Genomic DNA, 13,285 nt, shown 5'->3' on the forward strand with positions numbered 1-13,285 from the left:
ACTCTAGACCCTCTAGAGAGGAGACCATGAGGAGAGGAGTTACTTTAGACCCTCTAGAGAGGAGACCATGAGCACCAGAGGAGTTACTTTAGACCCTCTAGAGAGGAGACCATGAGGAGAGGAGTTACTTTAGACCCTCTAGAGAGGAGACCATGAGCACCAGAGGAGTTACTTTAGACCCTCTCTAGAGAGGAGACCATGAGGAGAGGAGTTACTTTAGACCCTCTCTAGAGAGGAGACCATGAGGAGAGGAGTTACTTTAGACCCTCTAGAAAGGAGGCCATGAGCACCAGAGGAGTTACTTTATGCTGTTTTAGAATATTTAGTATTTATTGGGGTTGTGTTTAGGTTTACATTTTATTTTCTCTGATTTAACACTTGATTATATTTCACATCATTCATCCACATCTGTAAAGTAACTAAAGGGATTAAATACATGTAGTAGAGTACAAGTGCACCATGTACCTCTGAACTGTAGTGGAGTAGAAGTGAAGTACAAGTACCATTGTGCATTGTGAGTACATGTACTTAGTTACACACACCAGGCTGCTGGAGTGTCTCTCTGTCGCCGGCAGTCCTCCTCCCGTCCAGCAGGGGCAGCACTGAGAGAGCAGGGACAACAGAGGGAACACACACTCACTAGCCACTTCCGGTGTCTGCAGAAGCCTCTCATCGTGAGTAAAGAATAATAAATGTTCTCTTTGTATGTTATTCAGATCTCCTAGTTGTATACTTGGTTTAGTCTTTTACACTCAGCCCCACAGAAACCGGAAGCAAACACTTCAACGGCAAGTGTTTAACTAGAGAGCAAGCTAGAGCCGGTGTTTGATAATAATAATAATGAGCTAACGCTAGCTTTAGCATCGAGCTAAACAACAAACAATAACAAACCTGATTCATATTGTATTTATTATTATAACCCTTTATTTATTATCAGTAACGGATGACATGTAACGGGTTAAGAAGTAACTGTACTCCCTCATAGTTATAAACAAATCAGATGAGTGTTACTTTCTAAATGTTCCGTGTCACCGTCAGGATTACAGTTAGCTTCGATAGAACCTGCTTTTTGAGACCTCCATTTTAATCATGACTCTAATTATCTAATCAAGATGTTTTCTATCAGAATAAAAAAAAAAATCAAATTTCCCTTTTTTTTTTTAAATCTCTCTTCTTTTTTTTTTTCTCGATTTCTCTGCCCTCTCCCGGTTTCCTCCCGGGGTCACATTTCTCCTGATTTCTGACAAAATCAGATTTACTCACGACATTGTTTGGTTTTCATGGTAGCGAGTCTCTTTAGTAGCGCGTGCAACTGAAAGTTTGAGAGGATGTTCAGCATGGTGAGGAAGATAGTCACAGAAAACAGAACAAGAATGGACGACTCGACCCTCTGCTCACTCCTTTCCTGTAAAATACAGTTCCAGATCACACATATGCTCCATCAAGGATGGTGCTACAGACAGCAAGGCATTGCACTTACAACTACAATAAGCATGTTTAGATGTTCTTTTTATCTTTAAAAGTCAGTTTCCCCGCTGCGAGGCTCCAGCGCTAACAGTTCTAACAGCTCCGGCGATCCACTAGCAACCCCCCCCCCGCGCGGTGGTTTTTAAATGCTCACGATTTCTGAGGTTTCAAGGTTGGCAAGTATGCCCATGGCACTATCAGAAACAATGCCCGACTGTTTTGGACGTGATATGGTCTGTGTTCACATTAGCATGGCTAACACTCAGAGCTAACCTGTACTGGAGAGCATGTGTGTGAAGAAGCAGGAAGTAAAAAGGAACTCACCTTGTGGTATAACCGGCAAGAGAGAAAGCCTTTGAGCTCCATACTGTTTCAGAGAGAATCCTTGATAATCCATGATATGGAGTTTCATCACGGCAGTATTTAGTTTAGACAGTAGCAGACGGGTCCCGCATGAGCTCAGACCCCTCCTCTTTAAAGCTTTATACCCAAATCAGCACTTTAGAAACAGGAAGTGAAATAGAGGGATATGAGGCATGGCTAGAATGGGGGATCTGTTTGGTGTTTGGAGCAAAACACTTCATAGACATGTTTTTTATATATCTGAGATCTATGCTATTGCCTACAAATAGCACGATAGGTGACCTTTAATAGAAATTATCAGAAAAATATAAAACACAAAATCAGATTTCTGAGATTAAAGTGCGAAATAATAATAATAATAATAGAGAAAAATAGTTTTCTTTAAATAACAAACAAAATATTGTTACAGTAAAAAAACGGAATTCGGATTAAAGTCCGATTTTTTTTTTTTGAAAAAATGGAAGAATAATACAATTCTCAGATAAAAATAAAAACATTTCTATAGTTGTCATTAAAGCTGTATCTGAAGGTCCAGTATTTAGTCGTTTCAAATCACTAACTCTAAACCGCAGAGAGACAGCGATCAGTCTTCTCTTACACGGACAGGTGTCATTAACTACTCTGTGTCTGCCCAGAGCTTCTCTTGATTTACACCCGAAGCTCAGCTGTGGCATAGACTCTGATAGGTTTGCTTGTTACCTGACTGGAGTTATTTTAAATTCCTCCGCTCAGGGCCCGTCGGACCACCATGGCGGACATCAAGAACGTGCTGTACGCCTGGTGCGGGAAGAAGAAGCTGACGCCCAGCTACGACATCCGAGCTGCAGGGAACAAAAACCGCCAGAAGTTCCTGTGTGAGGTGAGGCTTCGTAACACCCTGAGTTTATATATTCATATACACAAGCAGCACGTCGTTCTACAGTATCAACACAAAGTCAAAGACGTCCACTTTACTGTCCACCTTTCAGTTTGTGTGCACAGACAGAGAGATCCAAATACCGTTTCCCACAGTCCAGAATAAACAGCAACCCTCAAACAGTCCTCTGTATATCTTATACATTTCTGCACAGCTCATCCACTTTGGAATTCAGATATTTTCAAGTGTATATTATTCCTCTCACTAAATGTACGCACCATGACCCCCCCCACAGAGTCCTCCTATGTGTAAAAACTACTCCAATAAATCTGATTCTGCAAAGTTAGTTTGATTAACTCGTTTAGATGGAGAGATTACTTAAAGGTCCCATGTCCTGCTTCTCTGGTTCTGACCCGTTAGGGCTGGGCGATATGGAAAAAAATGTTATCACGATATGTTTTTCCATATTGATCGATCTCGATTCTTATCACGATATGTAGTTTTTGCAGATGCTGCCAGTGTGAGGGACATCCTGAAGCTTGAAGAAACAAGAGATTCACTGAAACTTTATAATAAAGTTTAATGCCTTCCAATAGTGAGAACAAAATGCTTTCGCTCATACAGAATAAAAAAAAAAAAACAATTATTAAATAATAATAATCTCAAATATTTGTACAAAACCAAGGCAGTACAAAACCAAGTGGGTCAGACCCTCTGACACATTAAAGTGCTAAACATAAAAAACATGTGTAATGTGTAAACATAGTAAACCAGTCACAGTTATTCTACATCTTGTGCAGTAGTGAACATCATTTACCCCATTACAGGTTTTTTGCAAGAAAGACAAGTCTGTTCACCACATCTGGCTTTAAAGCTGCCCTATGGCAGGACACAATATTGCCACTTGTACTAAAAGCACGCTCTGAGGGTGAGCTGGTGGCAGGAATACATAGATACCGCTTTGCCAGGAAGCTCACTCTGGGGTATGATGTGCAGTGGATTTTCCACCATGCCAGGGGGTTGGTCTCACCGTCTACTTCTGGAGCTAGCAGGTAACTGTTCAGTTCAGCCTCAACATCCTGCTCATCTGTTAGACTAGAGGTAGAAACAGAGTAGGACTTCTTGAAAAAGCTGCCCAGTGTCTTCCTCTGCATTTTGGCTGGTGGAGCTGAAGCTGTAGCAGTAGCAGTAGCTGTAGGTGTGAGAGTAGACTGTGGTGTGCTCTGACAGTCACCCAGGATCTGTGCCACAGCTCTGGATTTCACAGCCTCTACCTTGTCACCTTGGATGTAGCGGGTCTTGAACCGAGGATCAACAAGAGATGCCATGTTAAGGAGGTCATCAGTGGCATCATCATCATACTTTTCATTCAAATATGTGGTGATAGTAGTTTTGATGGCCTTCGTTAGCTCTGTGTCATCCTCTCCTGGCTTCAAGACCTCTGTATTGAAGAGCTGTAGGACATGTTTCACACAAGAGACACTGACATGTGCTTCACCAGAGAGGGCATCAGTGAACTCAACAAGTGGATTAAGGGCCTTGTGTACAGACTCCAAGACCTCAATGTCTTGCCATGAGAGAGCCAGGTGCCTTGTTTTTTCTATCAGCAGATAAAACCTTTGAAATGGCCTTCTCCTGCTCCAGTACTCGTGCTATCATTGCATGGCGAGAACCCCACCTGGTAGGTGATTCTGTCATCAACCGGTGCTCAGGTAGGTCGAGCTCCTTTTGTGCAGCTGTTAGTTCTTTTTTCTTCTTCCATGAGTATGAGAAAGTACTAACCACTTTTTTGCTCACACCCATGGCTCTCTCTATTCTCTTGTCTCTCACACTTCGCTCTGTAGATGACAAAAATGTAGTATTATTAGTATTAAGTATTATTTAAAAATTAGTTTCTGTCTTATAATAATAAATCATAATATTGTCATGACATCCTTGATATGAAAATCAATTAGACTACACACATAAACATATTTTTCCTCAATTTAAGTTGAGTACAGTGATAGAATATAAACTCTTCATTCAAATACATCTTAGATGCAAAATGTTAGTAATGATCGAATTATCACCTAGTATCAGTATCAATAGTTATAAAGTGATAGCCTATACATTGGTTTATTGAGGCATGTAAAGTGAAATAATTTTGTTTTCAGATACATTCCTATTTCTATTCCAATTTATACACATCAGTAATTACCAGGTGCAATAATTACATAGGCTACTGAGTCCCAGTTACCAATTTTGAGAATATACTTTATGAAGAATAAATCACATTGTTACTATCATTTCATGAGAAGAGGTAAAAATATACATTTTATTCCAGCTTTATGGGCAACAGTGTATAAGAATACGAATCATTACACTGAGCTATTATTAGAGCTGAAAATGTAGCCTTTGACATCATCATGAACTTTTTTTATTATTAGCCTATCATCATGAACTTACCAATGGCAAGGTGCAGTCGATGACCAAAGCACTGCAGCCGGGACCAGCCTTTGAGGGAAACAGCCTTGACAACGTTTGCACCGTTGTCTGTTGTGATGCACACCTGTCGGTCTTCCCTAAGGCCCCAGGATTTGAGTGCATCCTCCAGCCCCTGGCTGATGATTTCCCCAGTATGGTCCTCTGGGAAGTATGCTGTCTGTAAGCATTTGCTGTGTAGAGCCCACTCCTCGTCAATGAAATGAATCGTGAGACTCATATATGGCTCCGATGTACGGCTAGACCATAGATCGGTGGTGGTGGCAAAGTATTTAACATCATTCAGATGAATTTCCACCTTACGACGGCATTCATTATAAAGCTGTGGCATCGCCGTCCGAGAAAAGTATTTTCTACCAGGGAGCTCGTACCTGGGGTCTAACACTTTGATCAGTTTCCTGAAGCCTTCTTTTTCCACTGTGTACAGGGGCATCATATCTTTAGCGAGGCAATAAGTGATAGCGCTCGTTATAGTTTTGCTCCGCTTTGACTGTTTTTCATACGGGGCAATGGCTGCAAAGCACGACTGGATGGATTGTTGTTTATTGATGTTACCGGGCGACGTGTGTGTGTGGCTTAGCTTCGTGTGTGGTGTGCTAGCTTGAGCCCGCAGTGTCACACTCTCTGTGTAGTTAGTGGGGTGGTGCCTTTTCAGGTGATTGAAAAGGTTAGTCGTATTCCCCGTCCTGGCTGGTACTACCCACCGGCATATTTTGCAGACCGGCTTCGTCTGCTCCTGGTCGCTTTTGCCGTAACCGAACCATGTCCACACAGCTGACGTGGTGTGACATTTTTTGTCAACTATGTCTTCTAGTAGGCCTACGGTGTCGCTTTCGCGTTCGCCAATAATTTCACTTTCACGGTCCTCTTTAGTTTCGCTCATTTTTGACAACTTCTTTGTTCATCCCTTTCTCCCTCTGTCTTCAGTCTCACTCTGTAGCCACGCTGCTCGCTCGTGGGCGTGTCCTACCGGCATACAGCAGCCAAACTGATACTGGTGTTGTTGCGCCTAGGCGGCCTACTTTTTATTAAGATGTCATATCGAATAATATGTCCCAAGCATAATATCGCAATCGATCAAAATTTTATCGCGATCCCGAACCGAGATCGAATTATCGCCCAGCCCTATGACCCGTCCCCTTGTGTTCTGTAGCTTCTGCATGTGACCGGTCTGCAGAGTCTCAGACCCTCAAAGTGCACCCTGTAGGGAGTAACACTCTAACTCAGAGAACACCTGTCTGCCCCAGAACGCCTCGATGGATATTTCTCTTTCTCCATTGTTTACTTCTTGAGTATAGTGACGTATTTCAAGTATAGTGACGTGACCAATCCGCGGATTTCCTCACACACACACATTTGGCGGGACGATGCGGGGCTCGCTGCTGGGAGGAGCGGGACACTGTGAGCCGGCTCACTGGTGTGGGGTCGGCGAGACAGCGAGACACAGCAGAACTCACACTGGGTACACACACAAACACCGTGTGTGTGTGTGTGTGTGTGTGTGTGTGTGTGTGTGTGTGTGTGTGTGTGTGTGTGTGTGTGTGTGTGTGTGTGTGTGTGTGTGTGTGTGTGTGTGTGTGTGTGTGTGTGTGTGTGTGTGTGTGTGTGTGTGTGTGTGTGTGTGTGTGTGTGTGTGTGTGTGTGTGTGTGTGTGTGTGTGTGTGTGTGTGTGTGTGTGTGTGTGTGTGTGTGGCCACTGGGCTCACAGGGAGAGAGAGAGAGAGAGAGAGAGGGGGGGGGGGGGCAGGAGCTCCAACAAGCCGTGTAGGACAGAGAGTGAATACACACACGATACAGAGATGCTGGATGAAAATCTATTCTATACTAGTAGACCTCAACGCTGGAACTGTGATCAGTAGAGATGGACACGGGACCTTTAAATATTCTCATGCATTAAATGTTGTTGTAGTTTAATGACTTAAAAAACTCACAATCTATCTTTATTTCCACTTCTTGTAAACATGTTTCTTTTGTTTAATAGTTTTGAGAAGAGTTTTTGAGTTGCTATGTTCATGTGCACCAAAGCAGATGATCCATTTCATCTTTCTATTTATTTATTTACCAATTCATTATCAATACAGACAATTGATGCCAAAAACAAAGTCAGGTGAAGCTAAACAAATTATCCCAGAATTATTTTTCAGATTTGACTCTTTAAAAAAAATGTTTGTAATCTTTTTTAATATGAGTTATTTCTCAGAATTCAGATTTTTAAAAATTATTTATCTGAAATTTGTTTTTAATTCTTTCTCCAAAATCTGACTTTACTCTCAGAAATCCATTTTTTTTTTGTTGAACTCAATATTTCTTTGTTACTTTTGGTCACATGTGGTCCTAACCCTCTTCCGTACAGTACATTAGCTTTCTGGCCTTCGGACATGGATATTACTCTGTGCTCAAACTTCAGCTCCTTCAAAATTGAGAAACAAATGTAGAACAATCACATTCACTGCCAGACGTCGCAGAGACAAACAGCCCTCTCAGGAGGCATCCCATTTCATAGATAGATATCTCCGAGTTCCTGATGTCTTGCTTCCTGCGCTCAGGTCCGAGTGGACAGCTTCAGCTACATCGGGATGGGAAACTCCAGCAACAAGAAGGACGCTCAGACCAACGCCGCCCGAGACTTCGTCAACTTCCTGGTCCGCAGCGGAGAGATGAGCGCCGCCGAGGTCCCGGCGCCCGGGGTCAGTGCAACCATCACGAGGGTCTGGAAGTACTCGCGTTAAACTGTGTCTTTAAAGGGGCCTCTCCCTCTCTCTGAACTCACTCAACTTTACTGTCAGTCCTTCAGTTTGTGTGTTCAGAGAGATCCAACGCCGTTTCCCACTATCCCCAAAATAAATCAGAGTACAAGACGATGTGTTTTAAATGATTGTGTGATCATTGGACGATTGGTTGAAGCATTATTTGAAGGAGGTGTTGTTCATCCAGATGAGCGCTGCAGCTGGAGATCAGCCTGATGGAGGAACAGGAGGAGCAGAAGGAGGAGGAGCAGGAGGAGGCTTCGGGAGCCTCCCCTCCAGCGGGCCGCTGCCCCCCCACCTGGTGGTGAAAGCTGAGCTGAAAGGTACTTTGTCTTTCTGTTTGTTTCTACGTCCCGTCGGACCGGGAGGAAGTACAACACATGTTTTGTGTTGTCGTTGCTAGAGGAGAGCGGGCCGGTGCCGGGTGTCACGGGACTCGGGTACTCCGGAGGAGGAAACTCCGGGGGAGGAAACTCCGGCTGGGGAGGAGGAGATGGAGGAAGAGGAGGAGGAGGAGGAGGAGGAGGAGGAGGAGATTGGGAGCGAGGAGCGAATCTGAAGGAATATTACTCCAAGAGAGACGAGCAGGAGGCACAGGCGGTACGTCACTTCCTGTTTACTCCTTCCTGTCGGAGGACAAGCAGCTTAAAGGTCACCGTTTATGCAAAAGGCACTTCTTCATGTCCTTTTATCTAAACGTATTATATTGTTTGCAGACTCTGGAGTCAGAGGAGGTGGACCTGAACGCTAACCTGCACGGGAACTGGACTCTGGAGAACGCCAAGGCCCGTCTGAACCAGTTCTTCCAGAAGGAGAAGTGCAGCGCCGAGTACAAGTACAGCCAAGTGGGCCCGGACCACAACAGGTCCGACTAGTGTGTGTGTGTGTGTGTGTGTGTGTGTGTGTGTGTGTGTGTGTGTGTGTGTGTGTGTGTGTGTGTGTGTGTGTGTGTGTGTGTGTGTGTGTGTGTGTGTGTGTGTGTGTGTGTGTGTGTGTGTGTGTGTGTGTGTGTGTGTGTGTGTGTGTGTGTGTGTGTGTGTGTGTGTCCTCTGAGAGTGTGTGTGTGTGTGTGTGTTACCTCTGAGAGTGTGTGTGTGTGTGTGTGTGTGTGTGTGTGTGTGTGTGTGTGTGTGTGTGTGTGTGTGTGTGTTACCTCTGAGAGTGTGTGTGTGGTACCTCTGAGTGTGTGTGTGTGTGTGTGTGTGTGGTACCTCTGAGTGTGTGTGTGTGTGTGTGTGTGTGTGTGGTACCTCTGTGTGTGTGTGTGTGTGTGTGTGTGGTACCTCTGAGTGTGTGTGTGTGTGTGTGTGTGTGTGTGTGGTACCTCTGTGTGTGTGTGTGTGTGTGTGTGTGTGGTACCTCTGAGTGTGTGTGTGTGTGTGTGTGTGGTACCTCTGAGTGTGAGTGTGTGTGTGTGGTACCTCTGAGTGTGTGTGTGTGTGTGTGTGTGTGTGTGTGTGGTACCTCTGAGTGTGTGTGTGGTACCTCTGAGAGTGTGTGTGTGTGTGTGTGTGGTACCTCTGTGTGTGTGTGTGTGTGTGTGTGGTACCTCTGAGTGTGTGTGTGTGTGTGTGTGTGTGGTACCTCTGAGTGTGAGTGTGTGTGTGTGGTACCTCTGAGTGTGTGTGTGTGTGTGTGTGTGTGTGGTACCTCTGAGTGTGTGTGTGGTACCTCTGAGAGTGTGTGTGTGTGTGTGTGTGTGGTACCTCTAAGTGTGTGTGTGGTACCTCTGAGAGTGTGTGTGGTACCTCTGAGTGAGTGTGTGTGTGTGGTACCTCTGAGTGTGTGTGTGTGGTACCTCTGAGTGTGTGTGTGTGTGGTACCTCTGAGTGTGTGTGTGGTACCTCTGAGTGTGTGTGTGGTACCTCTGAGTGTGTGTGTGTGTGTGTGTGGTACCTCTGAGTGTGTCTGGTACCTCTGAGTGTGTGTGTCAGGATGCTGCTGTGTGTTTTTCTGCTGGACTGCAGAAACCCAGAGACCTCCGCAGTGTGTCGGCTACACCACAGAGATCTCACTGTTCACTATTACGTTATTATTCATATTTTAATATAATAATTATATTCACATCTGTCCACACACACGCTAAAGCCTCGCTCTAAATCACGTTTTTATTGATTTTATAGGTTTAAATTATTTTAAAATAAGATATTATATTTATACTCTTATGTCCAATTCCTCTTAATTGTGTAAGGATCTGCACATTTAGATATGTGCTAAATGTTTTTTATAATCAGACTTTCAGACTTTGTTCAAAGTGAGAATCAGCAAGGGAGCGAAGTGCGACACGATTAAATGAATTGATATCTTAATAACCCTTAAAGGTGGGGGAGGTCGTTCCCTTCAGAAACACTTGTTGTTATATTCCATGGAATGCTCTTAACATCCGATAGCAATGAATATCTGAAGTGCTTTGACAACAAATCCATAAAGAAATATCTGTGGAAGCCGTGGCGCTGCAAAAGCACGACCAATCATCTGAGCCGGCTAAAGTAACTGGATGGCCTACCTGCCTGTCAGCCTTCCACCTGTGCACAAACTTACCTCGTGCCCTCATTGGTCATGTGCACGTTTGTGTGTGTTGGAGGAGGGGCTCTGTGAGGAAGTCTGAAGGAAGGGGCAGATTTTTTTCGGCTGTGTATTTTCAAATTCTAGCGCACTCGAGCTGGTTCCTTCATTCTTACCTCCCCTAGCTTTAATGCATAATGATAAAAAAACATTTTAAACAATGTGAGAGATTTAGAAAACCAAGGAGATAACGTAGAGATGTGCAATTTAAAGAATACAAATATTTATAAAATGCACTTTTGTACGTCTTCTCTACATGAGTATGTGTCCTCTGTGTGTCAGGGAACTCACCAAGAGTCTGAAAACACAACCCTCTCTTTTCCTCCATACCCAAATCTCTTAAAAAGGGGCTGCAACGGATCTGATGCAGACTGATCCAGATTTGAACACTTCTATGACGTCAGAAACAAGGTGCTCCGCCTATATGGGCAACTCTCCACCTATCAGGGGAATGAGAGGTTGCGTGGCATGGTAACAGCATGGTAACGTGACGCTCGTGCCACGCCCCCTCCTTTGCAGGGGGCGTGGTCAACTGCAGCTCATTTGCCACAGAATCAGCCCTTGTGAAGACAGGGCTGGAATAGAGCGAAATGAGGCATGATCTGTTTGGTATTTTGAAAACCAAGCTTCGCAGACATGTTTTGTATAGGTATGGCCCTACAATATATTATTCAAATATAGCATGATAGGTCCACTTTAACATAACAAGTTAAAGTAGAAATTTGCTAAATAGATTTAAAAGTAAAGAATGTGCACACAAAAAATGGAAGAAAACTTCGTATAAAGAAGGGAATGTAAAATGTGCAATAAAAAGATAGAATTCCATAATAAATTGTTTATAAACTTGACAAGTTAAAATAGAATTGTGCAATAAAACAGAATAGAATTATCTGAATAGAAGTAAGAGTTAAAAATGTAAAAAAGGAAATGTGTAATGAATGGCAGAATAAATAAATAGAAATATTGTAAAATGTAAAATAAAAGATAGAACAAATTAAACGACGGCGTAGCATTCAGCTGTGTGTGGACAGGTGATGAATATTTGAGACGAAGGTGACGCCAGAACTCACTCCCTCTGATGAAGACATGGGGCAGCATTTAGATGCAGCACTAAAGCTGTCCCATGGGTGGCGCTGTTGGGGGTGTGGTTGTGATTTCTGGTGTCACCGCAGGGCAGCGAGCAGCCAGAGAGCCTCACATCTCCATCTGTGATTTAATACTCTCAAGTCTGGCAGAAAAACACACAGCTTCCTCCTGAGAGCACCGCCGCAGGTGAGTCCATCACTTCCCCTTCCCAAGCTTTGTTTCCTGTTTTATTTTGAAAAACCAATAGGAAGTGAAGAGTGTAATATTTGTCTCTGCAGGAGCTTCATCGCGGAGATGAATCTGTTTGTGAGGCAGCTCGGCAGAAGTAAGACATTTTATATATTTACATGTTTATCGAATCTGTAAATATTCTCTTTTACTTTTTATTAGCATCTCCATTAATTAATTAGCATTAGCTATTTTTCCTGTGGTCCGCACCCATATTTAAACACTTTAGCCTCATAAACACAACAAACGTAAAGAAAACGTACATTTAAAAAATAAAGCTACTGTTTAGATATTATCAACGTGAAAGTGGGCCCAACCGTGCACCCTGAGGAACCCCTAATGTTTTTAAAATACAGAGATTTTATTTTACAGTTCAAAGTGAAAGTGGGCCCAACCGTGCACCCTGAGGAACCCCTAATGTTCTTAAAATACAGAGGTTTTATTTTACAGTTCAAAGTGAAAGTGGGCCCAACCGTGCACCCTGAGGAACTCCTAATGTTCTTAGAAACTGCCCTTTTTGAGTTCTGATTGGATGTTTTTGAGTCGTTTTCTTCAGATGGTCCAATGTCAGTGCGTTCTGTGCTCTGTAGGGATCCTGGCTCAAGAGCACTCCTACAACCTTTTTAGTTTTTAGAAATGTTTGACTTAATCTGATTTGTAAAGTGGAAGTGGGCCCAATCATGAACCCTGAGGAACTCATGCTCTAATATTCTTAAAATTGGCAGTTTGTACTTCAACTTTTTAAATGTTTATTTTACCTAATCGTAATTTAAAGAATAAAGCTACTGTTTTACACATTATCAGAGTAAAAGTGGGCCCAATCATGCACCCTGCGGGACACTTAATGTTCTCAACATTGGAGTTTTTTGTTCTGATTGGATGTTTTTGAGACTTGAGATCGAATGTCAAAGAGTTTTTTGCTCTCCAGAGATCACGGCTCGAGAGCACGGCTCCAACAAGAAGCTGGCTGCTCAGTCGTGTGCGTTGTCTCTCGTTCGGCAGCTGTACCACCTCGGGGTGCTGGAGGCGTACTCCGGGGTCACCAAGAAGAAGGAAGGGGAAACGGTAAGACGACCGCCATACTCTCAATAAAAATGTGTTACAGAGAAAGACGGTCCTTCTCTAACTGCTGTAAATACATTATATATCAACTAGGGGTGGGAATCACCAGGCTCCCCACAATACGATACTATCGCGATACGATAGTATTGCGATTCTACGATATGCTAAGTATTGCGATATATTGCGATATTGCAAATCACATGCGTATATCCATGTCCGTCTTCCCTTCCTGGTTAAAACATGTATTTGCAATATGAATAGTTTATGTAAATAACCCAATGTGTGTTCTTTGAACCTGAAAAGGAGATGGCATAGTTTTGGTTACTTTCATTGCAATTGTATTCATGTCTTAACGTAACTTCCTGTTTTATATACGACCATCTTTCGGAGGGATATGCTACAGTTAATATAATAAGATATCGATACTTGG

The 13,285-nt window shown here is 43.3% G+C and overlaps 1 protein-coding gene and 1 long non-coding RNA gene across 4 annotated transcripts in view; one reads left to right on the top strand and one right to left on the bottom strand.

Moving 5' to 3' along the window:
- Positions 1 to 549: 549 nt before the first annotated feature.
- The window catches only part of dhx9 (DEAH (Asp-Glu-Ala-His) box helicase 9), a 36,929-nt gene continuing 24,193 nt past the window's right edge, over positions 550 to 13,285 (top strand). Inside the window, exons 1-8 of one of the 3 annotated variants that reach the window (XM_079648969.1) lie at positions 550 to 674; positions 2,563 to 2,689; positions 7,714 to 7,854; positions 8,102 to 8,237; positions 8,318 to 8,514; positions 8,631 to 8,779; positions 11,844 to 11,890; positions 12,722 to 12,858. In XM_079648969.1, the coding sequence (XP_079505095.1) occupies positions 2,579 to 2,689; positions 7,714 to 7,854; positions 8,102 to 8,237; positions 8,318 to 8,514; positions 8,631 to 8,779; positions 11,844 to 11,890; positions 12,722 to 12,858 (918 nt within the window). In that variant the 5' untranslated portion in view covers positions 550 to 674; positions 2,563 to 2,578. Of the gene's footprint in view, positions 675 to 769; positions 789 to 2,562; positions 2,690 to 7,713; positions 7,855 to 8,101; positions 8,238 to 8,317; positions 8,515 to 8,630; positions 8,780 to 11,651; positions 11,752 to 11,843; positions 11,891 to 12,721; positions 12,859 to 13,285 lie in introns of those variants that run through there. The other 2 variants (XM_079648968.1, XM_079648970.1) reach the window with 2 other exon arrangements.
- LOC307020583 lies at positions 4,358 to 6,286 on the bottom strand. Its single transcript, XR_013802935.1, has 2 exons — positions 5,132 to 6,286; positions 4,358 to 4,524 (listed from the first exon to the last, which is right to left on the bottom strand). It is a non-coding gene; the product is annotated as an uncharacterized lncRNA (long non-coding RNA).

This window comes from Notothenia rossii (genome assembly GCF_949606895.1).
Source record: "Notothenia rossii genome assembly, chromosome: 9".
In the NCBI taxonomy this organism is placed as follows: Eukaryota; Metazoa; Chordata; class Actinopteri; order Perciformes; family Nototheniidae; genus Notothenia; species Notothenia rossii.